Source organism: Medicago sativa, chromosome 1, assembly GCF_051527215.1.
Source record: "Medicago sativa cultivar Bolivia chromosome 1, Bolivia_mono, whole genome shotgun sequence".
NCBI lineage: Eukaryota > Viridiplantae > Streptophyta > Magnoliopsida > Fabales > Fabaceae > Medicago > Medicago sativa.
Window position 1 is genome coordinate 4,519,414 of NC_140749.1, and position 27,743 is coordinate 4,547,156.

The 27,743-nt window shown below is 35.1% G+C and overlaps 2 protein-coding genes, 1 long non-coding RNA gene and 1 pseudogene across 3 annotated transcripts; 3 read left to right on the plus strand and 1 right to left on the minus strand.

The window, feature by feature from the left end:
- The first annotated feature begins 349 nt into the window (after nucleotides 1–349).
- LOC146951902 (protein FAR1-RELATED SEQUENCE 6-like) lies at nucleotides 350–3,376 on the plus strand (annotated as a pseudogene).
- A 580-nt stretch (nucleotides 3,377–3,956) lies between these two features.
- LOC146951903 (uncharacterized) lies at nucleotides 3,957–5,274 on the minus strand. Its single transcript, XR_015007931.1, has 2 exons — nucleotides 4,619–5,274; nucleotides 3,957–4,440 (listed from the first exon to the last, which is right to left on the minus strand). It is a non-coding gene; the product is annotated as an uncharacterized LOC146951903 (long non-coding RNA).
- Nucleotides 5,275–6,370: 1,096 nt separating this feature from the next.
- On the plus strand, nucleotides 6,371–17,538 carry LOC146951904 (putative protein phosphatase 2C 55). Its single transcript, XM_085756313.1, has 5 exons — nucleotides 6,371–6,511; nucleotides 6,617–7,491; nucleotides 13,991–14,315; nucleotides 14,956–15,105; nucleotides 16,943–17,538. The coding sequence occupies exons 2-5, from the start codon at nucleotides 6,737–6,739 to the stop codon at nucleotides 17,237–17,239; spliced, it is 1,527 nt and encodes a 508-aa protein (XP_085612439.1). The 5' UTR covers nucleotides 6,371–6,511; nucleotides 6,617–6,736; the 3' UTR covers nucleotides 17,240–17,538.
- A 1,315-nt stretch (nucleotides 17,539–18,853) lies between these two features.
- Nucleotides 18,854–21,656, plus strand: LOC146951905 (arabinosyltransferase RRA3-like). Its single transcript, XM_085756322.1, has 2 exons — nucleotides 18,854–19,150; nucleotides 20,294–21,656. The coding sequence occupies exons 1-2, from the start codon at nucleotides 18,977–18,979 to the stop codon at nucleotides 21,404–21,406; spliced, it is 1,287 nt and encodes a 428-aa protein (XP_085612448.1). The 5' UTR covers nucleotides 18,854–18,976; the 3' UTR covers nucleotides 21,407–21,656.
- The last annotated feature ends 6,087 nt before the right edge of the window (nucleotides 21,657–27,743 follow it).

Below are 27,743 nucleotides of genomic sequence, written 5' to 3' on the forward strand. Positions count from 1 at the left end.
GCTATCTTAGGGGGTTCAGGGAGTGTTTTTCTGCCTGGGCCTTTTCTGCTATCTGGCCTGGGAAGGGAGGTCTGTGCTGTTTGTGAGGCCTGTTTGTGATCTCTGGTCTGCTGTTTGCGCCTCCCCTGTTTTCTGGTATGCTGTTTGTGTTTATATGAACAAAGTCCATGCTTAAATTATATTTAATGTTTTTGTTTGTGATGCTTACATTGTTTCTGATGTTTTTGCTACATTATATTTGATGCAATAAGCTTGTAAATCACTATGTTTGCAATATAACTTATTATTGATCTAATTAAGTGATTTTGTGCAGTTTTGGTGTGCCAATTTCACCCACAATTGAAAATTTATGGATAGTTCAAATGTTGTTGTGGATTGTGGTAGTACTGACGGTGAAGGTATAGAAGTTGGCAACTTTAATGTTGAAGAAGAAGATGATGATGCATGTTGGGAGCCTAAAATAGATATGTTTTTCTAGCTTAGATGAAGTTAAATCATTTTATAAAGAGTATGCTTTTAGAAAGGGTTTTGAATGGAAGATTAGAACATGGATAAAAGGACGAGATGGGGAGGTCTGCTACTTAATTCTTGCATGCACAAGAGAAGGGTCTCAAGTGACAAAAAGTCTGTGTACATTGAAGACACGTCCGACAATGGGAAAAAATTGTCCTGCTAAGATTTGTATCAAATTGAAATAAGATGGATTGTGGTACATTCAAAAATTTGAACCTGATCATTCTCATCATACCAGCCCTAGAAAGGCAAGGTTGTTCAAGGCCAACAAGAAAATGGACTTGCATGTAAGGAGGACAATTGAAATCAATGATGATGCAGGTGTGAGGGTCAACAAGACTTTTCAATCTCTGGTTAAAGATGCAGGAGGGTATGAAAATATTCCATTTAATGAAAGAGATGTGAGGAACTATGTTAACAAGGAACGACGTGCAATTGGAAAAGAAGGTGATGGCAAGGTCTTGATAAGCTATTTTTGTCAAATGAGGGAACAAAATCCTAATTTCTTCTACGAAATAGATTTGGATGATGATTTTCATGTAAAAAATGTGTTTTGGGCTGATGCAAGAAGTAGGGTTGCTTATGAGTATTTTGGAGATGTAGTAACTTTCGACACAACATATCTGACAAATAGATATGATATGCATTTTGTTGTTTTTGTTGGTGTGAATCACCATGCTCAATCAACATTACTTGGATGTGGGTTGCTATCAGGAGAAGACACATAATCATTTGTATGGCTTTTTAATTCATGGCTTCGTTGTATGCTAGGAAAGCCTCATATTGGTATTGTGACTGACCAATGTAAGGCAATGCAAAATGCAATCGAGGCAGTTTTCCCTACAACTCGTCACAGGTGGTGTTTATGGCATATAATGAAAAAAATTGCTGAAAAACTCAGCGGATATGGTGATTATAAAAAGATTAAGTTTGCAATGAAAGAAGTTGTTTATGATACGTTTACAACATATGATTTTGAAGAGAAATGGTGTTCCTTCATCGAAAAATTTGAGCTTCAGCAGAATCATTGGTTGACTGGGTTGTATAACGAGCGTCATAAATGGGTACCAACCTTCTTAAGAAAATATTTTTGGGCTGGTATGTCAACAACTCAGCAAAGTGAGAGTATACATGCTTTCTTTGATGGTTATATCAATTCAACGACAAGTCTAAATCAATTTGTAAAACAATATGATAATGTTCTCCGAAGTCGAGCAGAAAAAGAATTTGAAGCAGATTTTACTTCGATGAATACCACAATTTCTTGCGGTTCAAACTCATCAATTGAAAAGCAATTCCAAGGTCAGTACACTCATGCTAGATTTAAGGAGCTTCAAGTTGAATTTAGATCTAAAATGAATTGTGCTTCCTCATTGAACACTATGGAGGGCTGCTTTGCCACATATCATGTGTTGGAGGACGTGTTAGTTGGAGATAGAACAAAAGAACATGTATTTAAAGTTGTGTTTAATCGAGAAAACCATGATGTAAGTTGTGAATGCTCTTTGTTTGAATTTAGAGGTATTTTGTGTCGGCATGTGTTATGTGTGTGTGCTCAAGAGAGGGTTAAAAACGTACCAGAGAAGTATGTTTTAACTAAATTGAACAAAAATATTAAAAGGAAGCATACATATATTAAGAGCAGTTATTGTGTGACACAACTGAAGCCACAAATGGACAGGTTTGACAAGTTATGCAAGCACTTCTACGAGGTTGCTGAAATAGCGGCTGAGTTTGAAGACACATCTGTGGACCTCCATGAAATACTACATCAGTTTGCTTCTGATTTACCCACCAGGAATGCTACAATTGAAAATGTTAAAGGAAGTTTCAATGGTGACTCAAATCCAAACAATGGTATTGAAAGTTTCAATGGTGACTCAAATCCAAACAATGGTATTGAAATTCACAGTCCATTGCGGGTTAAACGTAAAGGCCGCCCTCCATCAAAAAGAAAAATGTCTGCAATCGAAAAAGTTGTTAAGAAGCCAAGTAAACGATCCAAACAGAGTGATGGCAGAGGAACTAATGTATGTTTTATTTTATTTATAAGTTTTGTAATTACCATGTATATATGGATATTGCATCTTAATTTTCTGTTTTTCCAAATTTGTAGGACACCAATTCTGAAAGAGTGACAAATCAGTTTGACAACAACATCTACATTGAACCATCTGTTGATGTTGTAAGTGGTGGATATTTGCTAGATGCAAGTACAATGGTAGTTAACTAGTATGAACAACTCTAATATTTTTTGGACAAAATCTAAGGCACTCATTGCTAAGAAGATGAAGTGGCCCTTTTGTGTGTATATAACAAGACTTTTATAATAATGATATTGTGTTTTTTGGTGACCAAATCATGGGGACAAAGGTTAATTCATGATCATGAATTTCGGTTTTTTTGTTGTTTGGGAAAACATGTTTAAAACATGTTTGTAAAGTTAACATTAGGTACAATGCTAGTTAACTTATGTAATTTAACATTTATTTTGTGATGTAATTAATCAACCATGAAAATGGTATGGTAGTAATGGACAAAATTATGAACAATATAAGGTAGCAATGTTATTTTGCAAGTTCATGTCAATGAAATATCACTGGTGTGTGCTTCTTATGTGTCTTGTATCATTACAAGGTAAAAAAATAGTCAGAACTTAAAATTTAAGCATAGAAAAAAGACGTGGTTATCTTTTGTTAAATATCATGTATTCTCTTCAAAAATTTGGTTAATTTGCAAATTTCCGTAGCCGCCTTGTTAACAGTACCAACAGCGAACTATTGTTTCTATTTTATTGTGGCAGTCCTGTTATTTGGTTGGTGCATTGGTCGAGACGGCTGGTTGGTGTCCTGGACCGGTTTGAGAGAGCGACAGACCTGTTTGGAAGTGTTTTATTTATCACTTTAGTGCTGATTGTGAGGCAACTGTATGCGTTTTTGGGCTTTAGGGAGCAGCTGTTAGTTTTCTTGGTTCATCCCAAAACAGAGCTTACATATCATGGTCTTGTTGGTTTCACTCATTTCCATTGTGAAATAATTTGTATGAATTATTTAGCTTGTTCTCTTTTCTGAAAAATCGTGATTGATAGCGCTGTAATGATTATCTGAGCCATACATTATACATGTTAATCTTATGTTTTAGATTGGCTTATGATTATGGTATATTCAAATTTAGTTTATTTGTTTTTAATTTGAGCCCCTGTTTACAAGGAGAACTACATTATCATAATTTGAATTAGAATGGTTAAGATCTTGACAGTTATGTTTAACTAATCTAGTATGAGATGTGTTTTGCATAAATTTATTAAATGAAGTGTAATTTTCTATTGTGTGTTCTGGTTTTGTTTGTACCAATGATGGTTTTTAACAATCCAACTTGTCTGAGGTTGTAGTTAACCCAAGATCCTGTTCACAGACTGAAATTGAACCAGTAGACACAATAAATTTCAAAAGCAATCATTGCCATTATCATAATACAATACATTTCCATTTTGATACAAATACTATGATGTTCACCAATACATTTCCATTTCGACGAGTTTATGCAAGGTGCACAAAAGAACTCACGGCAATGGAAAAGATAAGATATAACAATGGTGCCGCCTATATGCGTAACACCTCCACCAAAGAGAAACAAAAAACCACCAAAAACCCGAACAAGGTATCGGACATTGAGGCTGGGATATACATTTATGACGAAGCATACCACCGCCTCAAGTTCGAAGACATCCCAATAAAAAATCTAGCCGCAAAAACACCCTGACAACCTAAACCAGCATGCGCATATCAGTCACAACAAGACAAAAAAACTTGCAGCATGACTGCAGTAGCAAAACCAGACGGCAAAAAAACTCCCAGCAGGCGCATATGCATATCAGTCCCAGCAGTACAAGAACCTGCTGCATGAGTTTGTAGACATTTTTTTTCACTGCAAAAGGCAAACACAGTCATGAAAGAAATCAACACAATGTTCACTGACAAAAGAAAATGTTTTACCTTTTCAAAGGGAAATTAAATGTTTTACCTTTTTCTTTTTAATACCCATACCATCAAAAGAAAAACTGAAAAACACATTGATGAAAATGATTTGGAGATGTGAGATTTACCTATATCAATTTTCTTCAGTCAATGGTGAAAAATTTGAGGAGCACGATCTGAGAAATGGAGATAAGAGAGAGGTTTGATTGAAATGGGACGTTGTAGTGACAACTCGGATTAAGGTGGCGGCGCAAAGAACAGGGAACTCGCCGACCTAGTCATGCGTGCTCTCTTTCTCTCACCGTTCTAATTTTGCAGGTTTGTAGAGAAGATGAAGGGAAAATGGTATTGTAGATAATGTCGACGATGATGGTGGTGTTAAGGACGGTGTTATGGTGGTGGTGAGGATGGATCTGGGCTCAGTTCTCTCTCGTCGGAGTTCTGAACCGATCTGAGTTCAGTTTTGAATGGATCTGGAGCATGAGATCGATGACTGTGGGTGATTCAAGGTGCGATGATGAAGATGGCAGGCACGATGCTGGTGGTAAACGATGAGGACGGTGGAGGTGGTGGTGAGAGAGAGAAGACAAGAGAGAGTGATAACACGGTGGCTGAGAAGAGAAAGAGAAGATACAGAGAAGGGAGAAGGAAGAGTGTAATGTTTTTACAAAATTGCCACTGCTTTATGGGTGAAATGTCAAAATTGCCCATGATGTCGTATTTGTGTTTGTATTCTTATGTTTACTTATCATTCCTGTAAAAAATATAAAGATAAAATCTCCTATTTGTGTGCACATTCTCACACACTCTCAACTTGGTGTCCATATATGCTTCACATTCACTACTAGACTACTAACTAGTTTAAGGAAAATATTAAATGTAAAATAATTTACCGCAGAAATGAAAATTTGGATATTGCTATGCTTTACAGAACTTTGAGATGCCGTCACAAAACCAGTTGTTTAAAAGATCAAGCTAATTAAAAAGGATGCTGGTCCAACAGATGAGGTTAGATATTGAAGAATGAACCAACATATCAAAGTGTGTTTGCGTATTGATGGTCTCATAAATAAATTAAATTAAAAAAATTAGACATGAGCTTGTGTGACAACTAAATTTACTCAAGTATGAGATGTTATGTAATTTATTTCAGGTGAACATATCAAATTCACACACAAACATTTTATCATTTCAATTATCTTTTTGTGCGAAAACTCAATCATATGTATAATTATTTTAACATCTTTATGTGTATGGACTACTAGTTGAAAAATATTCCGCTTTACAATAGAATATTAGCATGTGATAATTGCGTTTTATAAACATTATGAATGATTCTTTCAAAACAAATAAACATTATGAATGAGTTATAGATTGAATTCCATTCCTAATTCACATTATTTATACAATGGTTAAGATGAGATAATAATAACAATTTATTCTTAAACAAACAATTTATTATAAATGATTAACTTAAACTTTTATTTCTTATTTTCAGCTGTTTAGTCTCTCTTTAGTCTCTCTGTAATTTCAAGAAAACTAACCCATCAATTAATAATCAATTTATTCGATCATAAACAAGTTTTTAATCATTGATTATTTTCTTGGGTGATTTTAATCATTAACTATGTTTTAGTTGAACATTTTTATGGGCCAAAATTATCTGAAATTATAAAATAATCTGAAAAACTAACTATGTTTAGTTGAATATTTTACTGTTACAGATTTGCCATTAATAATCTAATCTAATCTAATCAAGTTGTTATAAGTTATAACAATATCCATAACGATATTACATTAAACCTCATAGAAATTTCGAGATTCCGTTAAAAAAACAGATTAATTAAATTTTATAAACTAAACTAAACTTCTGACCGGTCATCAAGCTGTTGGTTGTGGTTATAGGCGCAAGCTCCTTCTCTATTCCCGCCTACAACTCAAACCCTAATTTCTCTCTCACCCTTATTTTCTTCAATTACTTTTAGGGTTAGGGTTTTCTATTCATCCATTTCCCCCCAATTGTAAGATTCTCCCCTTTTCTCAATAATTTATTTTTCTTTAATTCAATTTTATTTTAATTGTTTTGTGGATTAATTCAGCTCTATAATAATAATAATTAATTGCAGGATTTGAAGGGGTTTGTGTGAGTTTTGTATTTTTTGGTGAATTAAGCGTTGATGTGTGTGAAGTTATGAGATTATTGTATTTAGCATGTATTGGTTCTGGTAATCGTCTTGTTGTGTTTGATGAATCTGAATTATTACTGTGTTTGTAAAATGCCATCCAATTATTTTTCAAGGCTCGGATCGATTTTAGGGAAAAAAAGTGGAATTCAGGATTCTGCTGAGATTCTGATTGGACAAGGGAAATTGTGGTTTGGTACTGGTTCTAAGTTTTTTCATTCTGTGAATAAATCAAGTTCATTTTTTGTTGAGGCAACCCTGTTTGTGCGTCCTGGGGTTGCCTTAGATTCCAGTCCAGAGTTTGTAGCTAAAAGAAGAACGTTGTCAGTTGTTGATACGCTGTCTAGGACGTTTTCGGTTCCGTCTGTATCAGGGCCGTCGATTCAGGTTTGTAGTTATCACATTGATCGTGTCCTTTCTGGGGCTGACAAGTTTCAAATTAAAACAATGGCTGCCCGTTTACCTGGGATGGTTGTTGGTGAAGGCTCTTTAGATAACTCGACTCTGAAGCGTGGTCGGAGTTTGTTGTCAACAAAGAGCAGCAATAGTGTGTATTTGAAGAGTGGTTTGGGGAATGGTGGAAAAGTGAGCATGTGTTTAAGTAACCGTCAGCAGCCAGATAATGGTGCAATTTTTGGATACTTTGTCTGTAATGCTGCAAAGAATTGGCTCAGTTCTTGGCATTATACACAGTCAGGGTATGGAGATTTACATAGTTTTTCAACATCGTGTAACTCTGCTGGCCCTGCTCATGACGTGCCCGTTGACACCGCTGCCCGTGAGGAGAAGCAAAAGAATTCTGCCGATTCATCTGAACTGTAAGTTGTTTCCCTCTCATGTTTGCCATTATAATCAGATCATAGATTTGAAACAATATATATTTTCTGAAGTTAAATCAATATAAAAATTGTAGCGCTGCTTGTTTTGCGCTGTGTGTATTTGTGACCTGTTATATGTAGTTTGACTGTTGGAGTAATTTGCATATCAAAATATCTATATGTGATCACAGGGTACTTTAAACAGAACATGGAGATTTTGACTTAAGGTATTTTGTGTAAAAGAGATATGGTTGAATTGAATCCCATCTTTGCATAGAAAGGATCACTGAGCTCTTTCAGCGTTACTAGTTTTAGAACACTGAAAAGCTGACATTTACTGAACATTTGCATTTGACTGGTGCTATTTTGGATTATGATATGATGATTAACCCTTCCTATGTTCAGGATTAGTTAGTATTGATCTTAGGGGGCTGAGAGGAATACTATCTCATCAATTGAGAGAAATTTGGGGCTTTTGGGCATAGGGGACTATAGACCCTAACAGTTCTTATGTGTTATATCTTTGTATATGGATTTTGTCCTATCATTGTAAAACCACTCTTCAAAATGGAACAACTTTTTCTTATTAATGTTTTTTAAAAGAACAAAAAAGCAGATTGACGGTTCTTTCTTAATCAATAGGTTGGAGGTTCATTACATTAGTTAAAAAAAGAAAGTAAAAAACAGCTATTGAACCCTTTTATGAAGTTGAAAGCTTAGTTGTTGGGATTGAAAGCCGAGTAGTCTATTTGCTAAAGATTCGAAGACCTTGTGTTATTGAAGTGTTCTATGTTTCTGATGGGATTGTGTATGAAATAATGGATGTAACAGTGAAACTTAATAAAGAAAATGAAGGAACTTGCAATTGTATTAATGGAGAAGTTCAATTACAAGCATAACAAACAGGATAAAAAGACAATAACAGACTGATAGCAAAAGCTTATCAGTCCCAAGCACACAGTGCTCCCCAAGTAATCACTAATAAGTGACCCCACCAAAATAACAGAATTCTAAGATGATTCTTCTCTTCTGACTCCTTCCACTTAAATAGGCAGCTCCACATTCCTTGCATCATATAGCCACGTCATCATTCCTTAACTCTTTCCCTTTCTTTCTCTTATATACCCTCCAAACCTTTGGCTTAGGCCCACTGCCAGCATCCATCACCTGATCCATGTTTCTATCAATTCCCTCCTCCTTAGAAACAGCCTTGTCCTCAAGGATAAAATTTGGAAACTGACCATGCAAAACCTCATTATCTTCCCAAGTAACATCCTCTAGAGTCTTATGCTTCCATTTAATAAGGCTCTGCTGCACAGCTACACCTTCCTTGATAGTGACCCTGGAGCCCATAACCTTCTCTGGATACACATCTAATTCCTCAGTGATTTCTAAGTCTTTAGGCAGCTCCCCTTGAACATGGTAGTCCCCAATTGCTTTCTTAAGCAAGGACACATGGAACACAGGGTGAATCCTGGACTGATCAGGTAGTTGTAGTTTGTAAGCCACCTCTCCTACCTTGGCTACAATTTTAAAAGGCCCATAGAAACGTGCAGATAATTTCTGGTTAATTCTCTTAACCACTGAATGTTGCCTGTGGGGACGTAATTTCAAAAAAACCCATTCCCCCACTACAAAACTCAAATCTCTTCTTTTCTTGTTAGCATAGCTAACCATCTGTTCTTGAGATTTTTGAAGATGAAGTTTAAGTTGTTTGAGAGCCTCATCCCTCTCGCTTAACTCCAATGCCACAGCAGCAACTTTAGTTTCATTGGATAAAAATCTTAAAATACTAGGAGGTTGTCTCCCATAAACCACTTCAAACGGAGTCTTCCCAATGGACACATGATACGTAGTGTTATACCAAAATTCAGCCCAAGAAATCCAGTTTGACCAAGTCTTAGGTTGATCCGAAGCAAAACATCTCAGATAGCTTTCTAGACACCTATTTATCACTTCCGTTTGCCCATCTGTTTCAGGGTGATAAGCGGAGCTCATTTGCAACTTAGTGCCTTGCAGCTTAAATAATTCCAACCAAAAGTTGCTAACAAATAAGGGATCTCTATCACTGATAAGGGACTTGGGAATGCCATGTAGTCGCACAATCTCTTTTACAAACAGTTCAGCAATGGACTTGGCCGTATAGGGATGTTTGAGCAATATGAAATGGCTGTACTTTGACAACCTATCTACTACCACAAGTACAGCTTCATAACCTCGAGATTTGGGGAGTCCCGTAATGAAATCTAAGGAAAGGTCCTCCCAGACACCATTTGGGACAGGAAGAGGTTGCAGCAATCCTCCTGGAGTCGTAGCAGCATACTTTTGCCTCTGACAAGTGTCACAAGTTCTCACAAAATCCCTGACAGACTTCTGCATGCCCACCCAATATAAAGTATCTGCTAGCTTCCTATAAGTACGCAAGAAACCTGAATGCCCACCAGTAGGAGTACCATGATGTTCCTCCAAAAGAAGAGGAATAGATGTAGATTGAGGGGATAAAACCAACCTCCCATGATAAAACAGCACGCCATGATTAACAGAATATCCTGGCCTAGCAGCAGGGTTAGATTCCACTTCTTGTATTATTTTCTGAATATATGGATCAGCCTTTACCTCGTCTAATAATTTCTGGCTGTCAGTCCATTGTGGATAAGAAACCAGAGTGCTAAATTCAGCTTCATCATAACACCTGGATAAAGCATCCGCAGCTCTATTTTCCATGCCTGGTTTGTATTTAACTTCAAACTGGTAGCCCAGCAACTTTGCTAGCCAACATTGTTGGTCAGGAGATGTTATCCTTTGCTGCAGAAAATGCTTTAAACTTTTGTGATCAGTATAAACAGTGAATTGCTTCCCCAACAAATAGTGCCTCCAATGTTGAATGCATAAAACTAACGCCATTAACTCCTTCTCATAAACCGATTTGGCCAAATTACCCTGAGATAATGCCTTGCTGAAAAAAGCTACAGGTTTTCTCTGTTGCATCAGTACTGCACCTATACCACGCCCAGCTGCATCACACTCCACTTCAAAGGGAATAGAGAAATTTGGTAATACCAGAACAGGAGGTGAAGTCATAATGATCTTCATTAACTTGAAGGCTGCAATTGCTTCGGTGCCCCACACAAAATTATCTTTCTTGGTCAATTCGGTCAGTGGTTTTACTATCTTGCCATAATCCTTAATAAACTTCCTATAATACCCAGTGAGCCCCAAGAATCCACGGACTCCCTTCACATTTTTTGGCTCGGGCCACTCCAAGATACACCTCATCTTTTCAGGATCTACGGCCACCCCTTCTCCCGAAATAATATGCCCCAAGTAATCAATTTGTTTACATCCAAACTTACATTTAGCTTGATTAGCAACAAAACAATTCTCAAGTAAAACAGATAAAACCTGTTGCAAGTGTTTCTGGTGCTCTAGAATGTCTCTGCTATATATGAGGATATCATCAAAAAAGACTAAGACAAACTTTCTCAAGAAAGGCCTAAAAATGTCATTCATAGTAGCTTGGAATGTTGCTGGCGCATTCATCAACCCAAAAGGCATCACTAAATATTCATAGTGACCGTTATGAGTTCTAAAGGCTGTTTTTGGGATATCCTCTTCATGCACTCTAATTTGGTGATAACCTGACTTCAAATCAATTTTAGAGAACACAGTTGATCCATACAATTCATCCAGTAGCTCATCAACTATAGGAATAGGATATTTATCAGGAATTGTGGCTTTATTAAGGGCCCTATAATCCACGCACATTCTCCAACTCTTATCCTTCTTTCTTACCAAGATTACAGGACTAGAGAAAGCACTCATACTGGGCCTAATCACACCTGCCTGCAACAATTCATTCACTTGCCTTTCAATCTCTTCTTTCTGGTGGTGGGGATATCTGTAGGGTCTGACATTGATTGTCCCATGATTTGGAACTAGTTTGATGCGATGCACTTTAGTCCTTTCAGGAGGAAGCTGAATATGATCTCTGAAAACTTCAGGAAACTGTTCCAAAATTGCAAGCAATTCTGTTGGCACTGTGTTTGCACTATCTTCTAGTTGCTGATGTTGTGACCACCACCAATCAGTACCCAGCCTACTCTGCTTGTCCTCCAAAAACGTATTCAAGTAACTTTGTTTTTCCTGCTTACTTCCCTGACCCAACACCTTCACCATTTGTCCCTCATACATGAACCGCATAGACAGAGCTTTCCAATCCATCACTACCTCTCCTAGTGTACTCAGCCACGCTACTCCCAACACCACATCTAGTCCACCAAGCTCAAAAACCAACGCATCAATAACCACTTTCACAGATCCCACCATTATAACAATTCCTTTGCACACACCTTGAGACTTCACCCTATGCCCATCCCCCAATTTGATGCTTCGCGCTGGTGTAGGAGTTATTGTAAGACCCAACGCATTTGTTACTTGAGGGGAGATGAAATTGTGGCTTGCACCACTATCAAGCAACAATAACACGTCAACATTTCCAATTTTTCCTTCTACCTTCATGGTACGGTATCCCCCCATGCTTCCCAGTACACCCATAAATTTGTATTCCACTTCCTCTTCCTCTTCGCACTCAGTACCTTCGTCCTCCATACATACGATTTCACCATCATCGTTCAGAGTTTCCCCTTCGCCTAGAATCAACACACGAAGAGATTTTTCTGGACATTTATGGAGAGTTGGATGGTACTTACCCCCACATCTGAAACACAACCCTTTAGCTCTTCTCTCTTCCATTTCTTCACTGCGCATTCCCTTCCACCTCTCCGCCGCTCCGTTACGACGTTCGTTTTCATTTTTCTTTCCTGTTGAACTCAAAGACGAAGTTGAATTTGAGTTAGAACCCACCGAACCCGTTTTTCTTGCCGGGTTAGACCAACCCGAATTCATGGATCTGGTTGTTTCCTTCTGGGTCGGGTTGAACCCGCTCCGAAACTTTGACCCAAACCCACTGGACTCACTATTACGGCCCAAGATCTTCTTCCCGTTCGTCCGATCCACGTCATCATCATCTTCTTTCAATTCCTCCTCCACATCCTTCGCCATCCTCATCATCTGCATCCGATTCTGCGGATTCAGAGTTCTCACCCTTCGGCGAATTGGTTGTTTCAACCCACTCATGAAGTAACCCAGATATTGTTCTTCTGGTAATCGCCCTACCTGCGACGAGAGAAGCTCAAAAGCTTCAACAAACTCCTCCACACTCCCATTTTGCTTCAACGTAGACAGCTCTTCGAATGGGTTTTCCAAACGACGACCACCGTAGCGAGCGATTAACGATTTCTTCAATTTTTCCCACGTTAATTGATCCTCTGTTTCCATCAACAAGTTAAACCAGTGTATGGTGGCACCTTCCATGCTCAGTCGAGCTAACTTCACACGCATCTCTTCGGTCGTATTTTGCACATCAAAATAGATCTCAGCTCTAGTGATCCATCCTACAGGATCGTCTCCTTCAAACACCGGTAGCTTAACCTTCTTACCGGAAAGTCGCGATTCCTGAAAATGATTATCTGAAGATTCACTCGAATGAGTAAACTCCGGTGTTGGTCGCGTCTCTAGTCGCTTGCTTAATTCACTCAGCACAGCGCTTTGTTGTTGCATCGTAACGCTTTGTTGCTGCATCTGTTGCGAGAGTACCAACAACGCAGATTTCATCTCTCCCATCTCTGCTTCCAGTGCGTCGACTCTTTCTGCCATCTTGGGTTGGCGTGGCATCTACGATTGCAGACACTGTGTTGTTTGGATCCGGTAGGTCGGACCAATTGATGGGATTGTGTATGAAATAATGGATGTAACAGTGAAACTTAATAAAGAAAATGAAGGAACTTGCAATTGTATTAATGGAGAAGTTCAATTACAAGCATAACAAACAGGATAAAAAGACAATAACAGACTGATAGCAAAAGCTTATCAGTCCCAAGCACACAGTGCTCCCCAAGTAATCACTAATAAGTGACCCCACCAAAATAACAGAATTCTAAGATGATTCTTCTCTTCTGACTCCTTCCACTTAAATAGGCAGCTCCACATTCCTTGCATCATATAGCCACGTCATCATTCCTTAACTCTTTCCCTTTCTTTCTCTTATATACCCTCCAAACCTTTGGCTTAGGCCCACTGCCAGCATCCATCACCTGATCCATGTTTCTATCAGTTTCCCTCCATATGAGAAAACTTGATGGCTTCCATAATTTAACCTTGACATTTTAAACTAGTGATTTTCATATCAATGACTTAAAAGTGTCGGATTTATTAGTTAGCCCATAGTATCTGCGTACATGCATCAATAGTGAGCCAAAAATTTCACCCAAATCTCTCTCTTTTTTTTTATAATTTTTTTTATTTTTATAAACTACTATTTCCCATTGAAATCTGCATTTTATAACCAAAAAACTACCGGAGACTATACACAGTGACTAAATATATTCTGGATTTGCAATATTAATTGTTGTTATGATGTGACTGAATCTGGTGATTGCAGGAAAACTCCTTCTGGGAAAACCCTGAAGCTGGTATCTGGATCATGCTACTTGCCTCATCCTGATAAAGAAGAAACTGGTGGAGAAGATGCTCATTTTATATGTTCTGAGGAACAAGCAGTAGGAGTGGCAGATGGTGTTGGTGGCTGGGCAGATGTTGGTGTCAATTCTGGATATTACTCTCGTGAGCTCATGTCCAATTCAGTAGATGCTATTCGGGAGGAGCCCAAAGGTTCAGTTGACCCAGCTAGGGTGCTGGAAAAAGCATACTCAAGCACAAAAGCTAAGGGTTCATCTACAGCATGCATCATTGCTCTTACTGATCAGGTTACCTTCATCTTTATGCCATCCTCTTTGGAGTATTGCAAGAATTTCGATTCTGTCACACTAACTTGTAGAATACAATGCTTTTAGGCTAAAACATTATAGAACTCTGATAGAGTAGAATTAACTATAAAGTTTATATTCCATTGCTATTACATCTATTTACTTGATATTTCTATTATCTGTTTTGAATTATCCGATGGTCATTTGGTGATTTCTTTCAGCCCTTACAGATTATTTGTGACTGAATGATATAACTAGAAAACTAATCTGTGATGTGTTGGTCTCAAGGCAGTAATTTAGAATTTTGTAGATCTGTCACCCTTTTGACTTCTAACTAGCATGAAAAGGGACTGATGTTCTTAAATTTTCTGAAATATAAATTTGCTGGCCTTGGACTTGTCAAAGTATAAGATCAGCTAATGTTGAGTAATTTTGAACTCCAAAAGTACAATGTCCTTGAACTCGACCTACCTTTATTTTTGCTGTAAGTGATATTTTGATGTTTTTTGGTGTATAGTTGGCTTATCAGGAATCGGTTGAGTTTTGATATGTTATTTCATATTCCTTGTTAGTTGTTACAATATATCTTATTTGGATCATTTTTGTCAATATATATTCATTTTTTGCGCTCTTTTCATAGGGGCTTCATGCTATTAATTTGGGAGACAGCGGGTTTATGGTTATCCGTGATGGTTGCACCATATTCCAGTCACCAGTGCAGCAACATGATTTCAATTTCACCTATCAGTTGGAATGTAGTAGTCATAGTGATTTACCTAGTTCTGGTCAGGTATTTATTATTATCCTTTCTTGAATGTTATTCTTTCATATGTACTTCCCCTTTGTGCAATTGTAAATGCATACAAAAGGATATGATGGTTTTCCTTTATATCACTTTCCAATCGATAAAAGTCCATAATTTCCTGTTCACCTGTGAATATTTGGAACTAGCCTCTGAAAGTGCCTAAAATATATGTTTGTTTAATTAAGTTTTATAATCCTTGGTTTTAGGATATGTTTTATTTAGTCAATTGTTTTGAGCTTTGCAATTTAGTCCCTTGGATGTGTCACCTTTATTCAGTTTATATATTTATAAATATTAAACTGTTTCGTCCTTTGCATGTTTCCTCTTACATATTTTAGCTCCGATTACAGGTGAGATCTGTAGGCTGAGCATATAATCTAATGTGAAATAGTCTAATCGAAAGCTAACCCTTATCCATTAATTGATTAATTGATACAGATTGTAAACCTAGGGACTTAATATAAAAGGTGAGCAAGGACTAGAGTAAACACTGCCCTAGTGTATAAGTCAGTAGAGTGGGGACATGAAAAATTTAAAACTAAGTTTAGACATTCAATGAATAGTTATGCTGCTGCCAGAATAAAATAGGTATAATTTTGACAGAATTCAGCTTGATTGAATGGTGGTCGTTAGAGTGACAGGAAGAAGGAACCGTTACCATTCATCCATCCTAGTGTCAATGGGCTCCAGATATTTTTCGTTTGTTAATTGTTGGGTCAAGCATATTATAATATACGTAGTATATGATCCATAAAGATTTAGGAAAATTACACCGACCTCCCGAGGTATGTGTAAACGTAATCAACATCCCCTCTATTTGCTTACTCATCACAAACCTCCCTTAGTTGTTGGATAAATCACTTGTGAAATCTCTCAATTTAACATCGTTATTGACGACTTGCGACTTTCTTCTTCTCCTCTGCCATTTAATCACCTGAACATGAAACTCTCCCTCTGTAAATCACTGAATACTCCCTCTTATGACTCTGCTTTTGGCTTTATTAGAAGTGTACTTTGTAATGCTTATAGTTTATTTATTTTTATATGACTGAGAGTATGAATGACAACAAACAAAAGAACCTGCTCGTGCCTTTTATAGCAAACCCAAATAACCTAAATGCTTACTTTTTTATTTTCTCATTAAAATTTGATTGAAAAAATGATAAGCAAGTTCAACCAAATTAAAATACACTTGTTTATTAAAGGTGCTGTGATGTCAATTATCAAATTAGAAGGCAATACCAAAATTGAATGGACCCAAAATGTGGTTTTAATTCAAGAATAATGTGAAAGATAATTATTGTACTGCGCGTGAGGACAAAATAGGGTGGGTTACGGTTGGATGCAGCTTTCTCTAGTTTAACACAGAACACATTCTCTCTACCTGTACCTCAAACAGCAATTAAATGATTGTAATGGTAGGGGAGGTTATTGATATGTGAGAAAATAGAGGGGGTGTTGGTCGTATTTGCATCAACCTCAAGGGAGGTCAATATAATTTTGAGGCCTTAGTTTGTAGTGTTCTGACAAGTTTGCAACAAAACATTTACATGCACACATGACAGTATTTGCGATCAAACATGCGTTACTACTAGATTCTGCCTAATATATTGTCTTGTTTATGCAATGGGGTAACTTTTTGCAAATATTATGTTCATATAATATTTAACCATGGCAATTTGTCAGGTTTTGTGATAGTGTTTTTTGTGTGGTGACTGGAGTCTGGAAAATAAACTCATCCAGCTTATTAGATGTCTGGTTCCATGCATTTAGTTCTTTCATGCTTGTAGGGTGCTTAGATGGGTTCTATTGTTTATATCAGGTTTTTACAGTTGCTGTTGCTCCTGGCGATGTCATAGTTGCTGGTACGGACGGACTGTTTGACAACCTATACAATAATGAGATTACAGCGGTGGTGGTTCATGGTGTAAGAGCTGGCTTCAGCCCTCAGGTCACAGCTCAGAAGATAGCTGCATTGGCACGTCAACGGGCTCTGGACAAAGACAGGCAGACTCCTTTCTCAACTGCTGCTCAAGATGCTGGATTTCGTTACTATGGCGGCAAGCTTGATGACACCACAGTTGTAGTTTCATATATTACTGGTTCTGGGGATGCATAGATTCGTTTTGCCGTATCCCCTTGTACATACACACACATTTTGTCCAAGTGATGACTTGTTATTTTGAAGTCATTCTGTTGAGATGTCCTTTGAACTTAAAAATCTTGCTCGGCCATTTTATCCTTTGGTTTGTTTTTTTTTTTTTTTCCAACCATTTAGTTGCTAAAATGTGAATGTATGCCTAGTTAGAACTTGAATGTAATAAAATTAAGGTTGACAATGATGTACCGAGTCAATTAACTTTTGGGTTGAGATTTTGGTTTGTAATAAAATCAAATATCAATTTTTGTCTCGTATAATCAACTTTTGCTGCTTTTATAGTAACACGTATAGGAACATCTTATCTGAAGCTATGATCGGGAGAGATATTGTACCATCTTCTCAAGTGAGATGTGAGACTCCCTTACATCATAAAACTTGCGAAGTGGTGCTATCGAGATTTTATTTTCATTCTAGTATCTATTCCATAATTATAAACACATAAAAACGCAATTAATTTTTACACTTAGTGAATAATGAGGATCTTCTGCATTATAATTTATAAATCCTTTAATTTTTAAGTAAAAAAGAATCCTTTAATTTATAAATCCTTTAATTGTTGCTTCATGTCACGACTTAGTTGCAAATATGTGCTTTAAAAATTTGAAATCCCAAGGGAAGCTCCCAACCAGTATGTATCAGAGCCTCATTTGCTCCTTTGGCTGGTACTTGGCACATAAATGAAGTTTACGAATTGATAGGCAAATAGATGTGCCAAGTGACAACAATGAACCAAAAGAGCATAACAATGGAAAGAAATGAAGTTTATTTGCCCTCATTTGCTCCTCTTAAGTGACTTCTATTTTTGGGTTAAATGTATTTTTATCCCAGCCATTTGATCGAGTTTCAATTTACACTCCTCTAGTTTTTTTTCTTTCTTTCTATTCAAACCTTATAATTTAAAAATTCTTTTGATCTAAACTTTCGTGTCATCAAATTTTAAAATTAAATGTATTTTTGACCTCTGTCTTTTTAATGTGGATCACCCCTTACCACATCTTCTGTTTTATACCGTTAAACGCTGTGAAGATTTAATAACAAATAATTTTTAAATTACAATGTTGAAATCTATATTTTTTTTAGGGGTAACCCACACTTAAATGACTGGGGCAAATTTGCATTTAACCCTTTATTTTTCTATGTTTCTAGTACATGACACTTTTCTGGTTATGCTTCATTTTATTATAGTAAAATATGTTTTGATATATAATAAAATTAAAAATAATGCATCTACACCATAATAATTTAAGAAAGGAAATGTTAACCGGTGTCTCAGGACACTGGTTAAAGATGCTAAAAAAAAAATTATATAATAATTATTACATTGAAAATTGTGTAATTAATACAAAAAAGTCAAAAATATTTTCTTTTATGATAATAATTTTCTTTTTTGGCATTTTTAACCAGTGTCGAGGCATCAACCTTTAAGAAAATCTTTTAAACACTTCATCCAGATTACAAAAACAAAAAATAAAGAAAAGAAAGAAGAGACAGACATAAATGTGGTAAAAACAAAAACAATCAATGATGTTAGAGTAAAATAAAATAAAAAAAAAAAGAAACTAATAATGTGTTGATTGTTAGTTGTTCCTCCATCCAGTTGAACACGACTCTGAGAAACAACGACTCCAGTGGTTGTGTTGTTGTTGTTGTTTGAGTTGACTTTAAGGTTTTCCGATCGAAATTTGATAAACAGCAATGGCAGGTCGCAGAGATGCGTTGCTTACCAGAGACAAAAACCATTCAATCACCGCATCTCGGATCGCCGTTGCCGTTTTCATCGGCGTTCTTCTTGGTTGCATCTTCGCTTTCTTTTCACCACACGGTTTCTTCATTTCCACCGCATCAACTCAGACCATTCTCAGTCACAAGGTTGGTTGGTTTCTATATCTGCTTGCTTCAAGAGTTTGTTTGAAACAATTTATTTCATGTAAGTTTTTTGAGACGATTTGGGAGAACTTATTATGACATTGTTTATAAAGTGTCTGTTTTCAGCTTAGGAAGGAATATCAAAATGTTTATCTAGTTTTAGCTCCTTTCTACTTAAGGGTATGTTTGAATTGACTTATTTCAGCTTATCATCTACTGACATGTGTTTTGTGCGACGGTTTGAGAGAATTTATGAAAACAGCTCGTGATGATCTTCATAAGCTGTTTTCAGCTTATTTTCTTATGTTCTTCAAGATAGCTTGTGAAAACATCTTATAGCTTATATGAAAGCAGCTTGTGCTATAAGCTACATACATATAACTTGTTTATCAAAATATGGTCTAATATTTACAAAACTTGGTAACTGCTATAACATCATTAGGTTTCGTCTATTTTTGTTCAAAATTTTAAGCTTTCTACTCTGAAGTTAGCCATTCAATTTATGGGTAAAGTAAGTAATCTCAATTGTTCATGAGAAAATATCATCAATGATTTACGTTACATCAACATGTATAGCGAATCATATATGCATCGAAATAAAAACCACTAGTTCTGAACTAATCACAATGGTTGTGCTAACTTGTATAGCAAATCATATAATGCATCGGAATAAACCATCAATTTAGTTCTGAAGTATCACTCTCTCTTAGTTCCTAAAGTATATAAATATTATAAGTAGTCCCTAATGTATGTGAAAATTTGTCACGTTAGTCCCTGACATCTTAATAATGTGGATTATATTAATGGATTTTATATACTTTAGGGACTACTTATATACTTAGGCAAATGCTAACACGTGCCCTTACCACATCTTAATAACATGGATTAAGGAACTCAATATAGGATATTTGTCTTAAAAGTCGTGCATTCAACTTTTTGAAAATCAAAATATTGTTTATTTCAATGCAAAATTTCCACTTTTGATATCCTTAACATGTGCCCTTAGGGCACAAGTTAGCACAACTCTTTGTTATTTTTATCGAGATTACTTATTTACACTCTAGAATGAATTGCTCATCTAGAAGAGCTAAATTCTGAAAGAGTTTGTTCAGTATTTTTTTTAATTTTGTTATGTTGTGTCGTTAGATGGTTTCGACAGAGTGTGAATCGCCAGAACAAGTTAATGCGTTGAAATTGAATATTCAATCAGCTAAAGAGAAGAATTCTGAGCTGAAGAAGCAGGTGAAAGGTCTAATGGAGAAGCTGCGTTTGGCGGAGCAAGGAAAGGGTCATGCTACGGAACAGTTTGTTGTGCTTGGTGAGAAACACAAGGCTGGTCCTTTTGGCACTGTCAAGGCTCTCAGAACAAATCCTTCTGTTATTCCCGATGAATCGGTGAACCCTAGATTGGCAAAACTCTTGGCGGAAATTGCTATTTATAAAGAGGTCGTTGTTGTTCTGGCTAACACTAATGTGTTGGAGATGTTACAGGTATGGTTCACCAATATCAAGAAAGTTGGCATATCTAATTATTTGGTTGTTGCATTAGATGACAGAATTGAAGAGTTTTGTAAGTCAAATGATGTTCCTGTCTATAGAAGAGACCCGGATCAAGGTGTTGATTCAATTGCCAAGTCGGGTGGGAATCATGCTGTCTCTGGATTGAAATTTCGCATTTTGAGAGAGTTTCTGCAACTAGGTTACAGCGTTCTCCTCTCGGATGTCGATATTGTGTATTTGCAGAACCCCTTTGATTATATTTATAGGGATTCAGATGTGGAGTCAATGTCAGATGGTCATAGCAATCATACAGCTTATGGATTTAACGATGTCTTTGATGAACCTAAAATGGGTTGGGCTAGATATGCTCATACCATGAGAATATGGGTATATAACTCTGGCTTTTTTTACATAAGACCAACAATTCCTTCAATTGAGCTTTTAGATCGCGTTGCCGATCGGCTTTCTAAAGAGAAAGCATGGGATCAAGCAGTTTTTAATGAAGAACTCTTTTACCCTTCACATCCTGGTTATGATGGACTTCATGCTGCAAAGAGAACAATGGATATGTACCTTTTTATGAACAGTAAGGTTCTGTTTAAGACTGTGAGAAAAGATGCTAAGCTCAAAAAGTTGAAGCCTGTGATTGTACATGTTAACTATCATCCTGATAAACTTGCAAGGATGAAAGCTGTAGTTGAGTTCTATGTCAACGGGAAACAAGATGCGCTCGACAGTTTCCCCGATGGTTCTGATTAGTAGGATATCAAAATCGAAATCAATATGGTTCTAACACGAAAAAGATTTGTATTTTGTATCCTCCAATTGTTGTAGTAGAGTGGAAGTCTCTTTTATTTATCTCTCAGGATCGGTTTTATCTCACTGTTCTTTCTATTTTCGGTCTGTCATATTTGATGATTAGACTAGTTTTTGTAATCTATATACTTTTAACTTTGTATATGTCTTCTTGTGTGTATGAAAGTTGAAATTCAATGTCTCTGCAACAAAATTGAGTATTTTCTTAGCTAATTAATCTTACTTGGATCTTGGTTTTCCTTGCCAAACAGGAACATGAATCACATGACAGTTATACAGTATAATTGAGATTAGATATGCAATCTGAAGGGTTTGATGATTTTAGTTTAGGTAAGTCAATGCATCTAGTTGGTTGGAAAATTATAACCATTTTTATAATTAAATTAATGTTTTTTCCTCCAAACAAATACCTTCAAAAGAAACAACTCATAGTACTAAAATCTTGGTTAATAAAATTATGATCCATGCTAAATTAAATTAATAGAACATAATTTATTTACTTACTATTTTCAGAAACAAAACAAACTCAAACTACTAAAAGCAACAATCATCATTCAGAGGTACTTGTGCAAAACAAATCATGCAGAGATACTTTCATGGTTTGAAATCTGGTTCCATGGTTTGTTGCAGTTGCTTTTGGTCATCATGAAAAAATGTTGGATCTACAAATAGCGTGTTGTAAAGAAATGTACTTATTCTCTAATAATTTCTCATTCAGACGTAGCAAAATAATACAAAGAAATCATAGTAAAGTTTGCATGCCAAAAGTGCGGACAACACTTGGGTGACATAATGTCACCGTGACATTAAATCTGGGCCACACAACACACATTGTCATTTGCATCTGGGCCACACAACACATCCATGAGTACATTTGTGTGGCCCAGATTTAATGTCACGGTGACATTATGTCACCCAAGTATTTTCCCAAAAGTGCTCAGTTGTATGAAAATGGTGAAACAAAGATGCTTGGCCAAATCAACCTTTGCTCATACAACATCCATGATCACTTAAGGGTTAATCCTCCCAGCATTTTATCTATATATGTTTCACAAACGAGAGTAATTAAGAGCTCCTTAGAACATTTCCAATGGGGGGGTCCTTACTTAACAATGACCACTCCCCGTTAAAGACCTCCCATTTATCCAATCACATTTGACCCCAACATTACTCTTTGATTCTTACACTTAATCCAATCACATTTGACCTAAGTAGTTCACCAAAGAACATTACTATTTTATTCCTACACTTAATCGAGTCACATTTGACCTAACAGTTCACCAAAGAACATTAATCTTTGATAATTAATTTCTTTTTGTAAATCTATCTGTCCCACATAGGATCATTCTAGTGATAAAACCTGATTTTTAGATTCTTAACTTCCTTATTGAAGCAATTTATTTTTGTAGAGATCTCACACCACATTTGACCAGAGACCATAACCTTTAAAAACCGGATGTGATTAGAGGGAAGAGGTGTATATAAAAATTGAAAATAAGCAACAATAATGTGTGGGTTGGTCTGCTCCTTGGTGGCTGCAGCCTCAGTGATTTTGGCTTCATGCTATCTAGTTCTATGGTCAAAGTACCCTATTAGAGCTTTGTTTTTTTAAAGCACATTTTTTTTTATTATCAAAGTTCAAGAACAATTTAGAGAATTATCACAACTTAAAGGTGGTTAATTAATTATGTTTAACAGATTACTACTAAGTATAATGAAATGTTGTAATTCATCAATCATCTTTATTTTTTTTAACAATATATCATTAATAGCAACATCGCACAAGAAGAACATCTCAACTAGAAGATATTACTCTCTAATGTAATATAACTCTTCCATGTGTATGTTTAACCATAATTTTAATAAATTGTGTTTAATACATGAATTTTTGAAGTTTAAATATATATGATATTCATTAACCACAATTTGATTTCAAATATATATTTGAAAATCGTGGTTAATGCATTCAAATTTGTGGTTAATTATGTTGAGTGAATGATTAACAAGATGTAACACTTATATTGGTTAAAAAAAACAGATGTAACACTTATTGTCGAACTTTAATATCAAATTATGTGTCAAATTATCATTTCACCTTAATTGATGCTACTTTTGGAAAGTATAAATATGAATTATCGTTAAATATATTTTCAAAACACAAAACCAACTGTAGATTTGAACTCATGTTGCCATATTAAGGATGAGTAGAATTTTCCTTAATTGTTTGGGAATTATTGTCGTTGGTTGCAGCAACACCAGACCCTACTACTTGTGTTGTTCAGCTTTTCACCTTTGAATTTAACAACGTAATGTAATGTCCCCAGTCACCCCCCACGTGCTCTTACAGTCAGTCTTCTGCCATTTCTGCACCCCCCGGACCTTGCTTGCTACCCCATGCTTTGAACGATCGAATTTGGCTATTTATTTTGGGACCCTTTCAAAGTCTTTTTTCAATCCAATTTGTTTCTTTCTAGATATTTTTGATTTCATTTCCTATTTGAAAAATTTGTTTTATCATGCATGCCTATAGCCTATCAAGTTGCAATAATGTGATTCCTATGCATTGAATAATTCTAGTGGTCCATTTGCATTATTATTAGTACGAGTTTGATTCTCAGTCTGCGCACAACGAAAAATATAAATGAAGAATCAGTTAGTTGTAGCAGCTAGATATTAAATGCCAAATGTTAAAAATTATAGTGTAGAGATATAAATGAACCATGCTATGGACTTCAATACAACAATCTTTTGGTTTAGCATGCACCGACTTTATGGAATCACAGTGAATTTTCACATTTTGACATAAGTTTAGTTTTGTAGTTTCACCATTTTCACGTTAAGTTTGTGTTGTTGGGACCTAAAATAAAATTTGATGTCCAAAAGCCGAAAATTGTGTTGGAAGTGATGTATTCAATTCTTTAAAAGTAAAAAAAAAAAGATTCTTTTTAACGAAATTTTTATCCTTTTATTGTTTTAATTTATTTATATATAACGTTGATGTAAATATTTTTTACATTAACGATCAATGATAATCATCAAATCATAAAAACCATTTAACTTTAATTATTATTATTTTTAAAATTACACATTAATAATTATGAATTATGATATGTCGATAGTATAAACTTTTTACACCAAAAATATTTCAAAATCAAACTCTTATTTTATTTGTTTTGTTGTCATATTCTTGTTTTTGAAAGATTTTTCACAAGGCACTTACATTGATGGGATCTTTTATGTATTTTTGTGTTTTACACCTGTAAATACATGCAACACGAGAATCAAACAAAATTTGACAGGAGAAAGTACATGGGAATGGAAAGGCACAAGACGCCCGTGGAATCTAAAGCAATGAAGAAATGCTATAGAAGTAAAGTAACATAAAACATATAGTGTTGCCTTCACTTTAGGCAATTTAAATGTTAAAGTGGAGGGAAAAAATTAAACAGAAACAATTTAATATTAGTCAAGTTTTTAAGTTGAAATTGTGAAAGTCTATTTACATTTACATATATACTGTATATCTATAAGCTTGACATAATTTGACACCTATACACCGTACTCTACATAATTTGACATGATTTTTTTTTTTAAAAAAAAAATATGTAAAGCGTAGCTCAATTGGTAATATCAATATTTTTAAATTGAACACGTTTATTTATATTCGTATTTTATTTTTTTAAGTTGAAATTGTGAAAGTCTATTTAAATTTACATATATACTGTATATCTATAAGCTTGACATAATTTGACACCTACACACCGTACTCTACATAATTTGACATGATTTTTTTTTTAAAAAAAAAATATGTAAAGCGTAGCTCAATTGGTAATATCAATATTTTTAAATTGAACCACGTTTATTTATATTCGTATTTTATTTTTTTGGGTCAAGTAGTTTAATGGCTGAAATTCATCTTTTTCAATGTGAATTAGTGGGGTGTCCGGGGTTCGAACCCCAACCCTTGCATATAATAATCTATGTCTCTACCAACTGAGCTATGCTCACAGAGACATTCGGATTCGTATTTAGAATGTGGCAGTTATGTGTGTAAGTTTCATGTGTTTACCACTTAGAAAGAAAAAAAAAAACTAGCATCCGGAAATACTGTCCACCACCACATCCAAAGAAAAAACATTGAGAGAAATCAATGAAAAACTTGATTTTCATTTTTATTTTTTTACAAGCTCTTTAATTATAAAGTTTTGATATAAAAATAGGAGACTTTCTCAAATTAATTATAATCTAATATATGAGTTTTAATATAAAAGAGTTTCAAAGAGAATATCCTAATATCAATAGTAGTAGAATTTAAGCTCAGCCCGTGTGGGATATGAGCAATTCGTTGACATAGCTACATATTAACTTATTAAATAAAGTATACTTTACGATGCTTATGACATTTTATTTATATATATCAATTGATATATTATATGTTTAAGCTCTTTGACTTAATTTTTAGGTATAGATTCTCTATGGCAAGACATAACCGCATGCTTTATAGCGAATTTTTTTTTATTTGTGCCCTACTTTTTGCCAAAAAATCCAAAACTACCATACTTTTTCGAAAAATTGCAGAAATACCCTACTTTTTCTGACTTTCTGGTACCACTCCACTTGGAGTTGCGGGGTACCCTAAAAAGTGACAAAATTTTTGTCCTTATTGTACCCCTCTACTTGGAGTTGAGGGGTACTTTCCTATTTTTTTTCGAATTTTTTTACTACCACTCTACCTGGACTTGCGTTGTATATATGACCTTTTTTTAAAAAATTTTAAATACCACTCTACTTGGAGTAGAGTGGTATAATAAGGACAAAAAATTTTTGAAGCATAGTTTTACGTTAAAGCATGCATAAAAAGAAAATACTCCCTCCGTCCCATATTAGATGACCTAGTTGACTCCGACACACGTACCAATGCATATATTTTATCTTTGATATCTTCAATTCTCTGCTAAAAAAAATTATGAAAATTTAATATTTTAAAAATATTCATCGAGACGAATCCATGCGTAGGGCAAAGAAAGGTCGTCCACCAATTACTCGCATTAGGACCGAGATGGACGATGTGGAAACTGAGAGAAGATGCGGCGTTTGTAGGATGCCTGGTCATTCCTGCAAAGATTGCATTAATATTAGACATCAGTAGAAATCTAATCTTTATTTCATATTTATTGTATTTCGTATGTTATTTATTTTATAAATATTATGATTATTATTATAATTACTTTTTTATTAATGCCTAAATTAACATTATTAATATAAGTTGAAATGGTGTGATAAATTGAAAAATGAAAGGAAGTATTTATAGTAGATGAAATAATACATGTTTTATAATAATTGTAGATTTTATGGTATTTTATTTGTTATATAATTTTAATTAGTTTTTTTAACATTTATAATAATTATTACTCCCTCCGTCCCTCAATAGATGACCTATTTGACAAAAAACAATATTGACTTAACACACTTTGACCATATTCTTCTACTAATTCACAAAGATAGATAATATTATGTAAGATATTGATGGATTCGTCTCGATGAATATTTTTAAAATATTAAATTTTCATAATTTTTTTTTAACAGAGAATTGAAGATATCAAAGATAAAATATATGCATTGGTACGTGTGTCAGAGTCAACTAGGTCATCTAATATGGGACGGATGAAGTATTTTCTTTTTATGCATGCTTTAACGTAAAACTATGTTTCAAAATTTTTTGTCCTTATTATACCACTCTACTCCAAGTAGAGGGGTATTTAATTTTTTTTTAAAAAAAGGCCATATATACAACGCAAGTCCAGGTTGAGTGGTAGTAAAAAAATTCGAAAAAAAAAATAGGAAAATACCCCTCAACTTGGAGTAGAGGGGTACAATAAGGACAAAAATTTTGTCACTTTTTAGGGTACCCCGCAACTCCAAGTGGAGTGGTACCATAAAGTCAGAAAAAGTAGGGTATTTCTGCAATTTTCTAAAAAAGTAGGGTAGTTTTGGATTTTTTGGCAAAAAGTAGGGCACAAATAAAAAAATTTCCTTTATAGCGGATAATGTGATGACTTCTTCTACTTATAAATATTTCTTCATATCATTTCTAATGCGGTACACTTATCACACGTCCCTTTTTAATGACGAAACTAACAATTTTTTTATGAGGTGGCCACATATAAATATAAATAAAATAGTTTTTCAAAACTAATAGTAAATTTAACGAATAAGAAAAAAAATCGCAATAACTACTACATATATAAAATGTACTTCATAAAATACACTTACAACTACC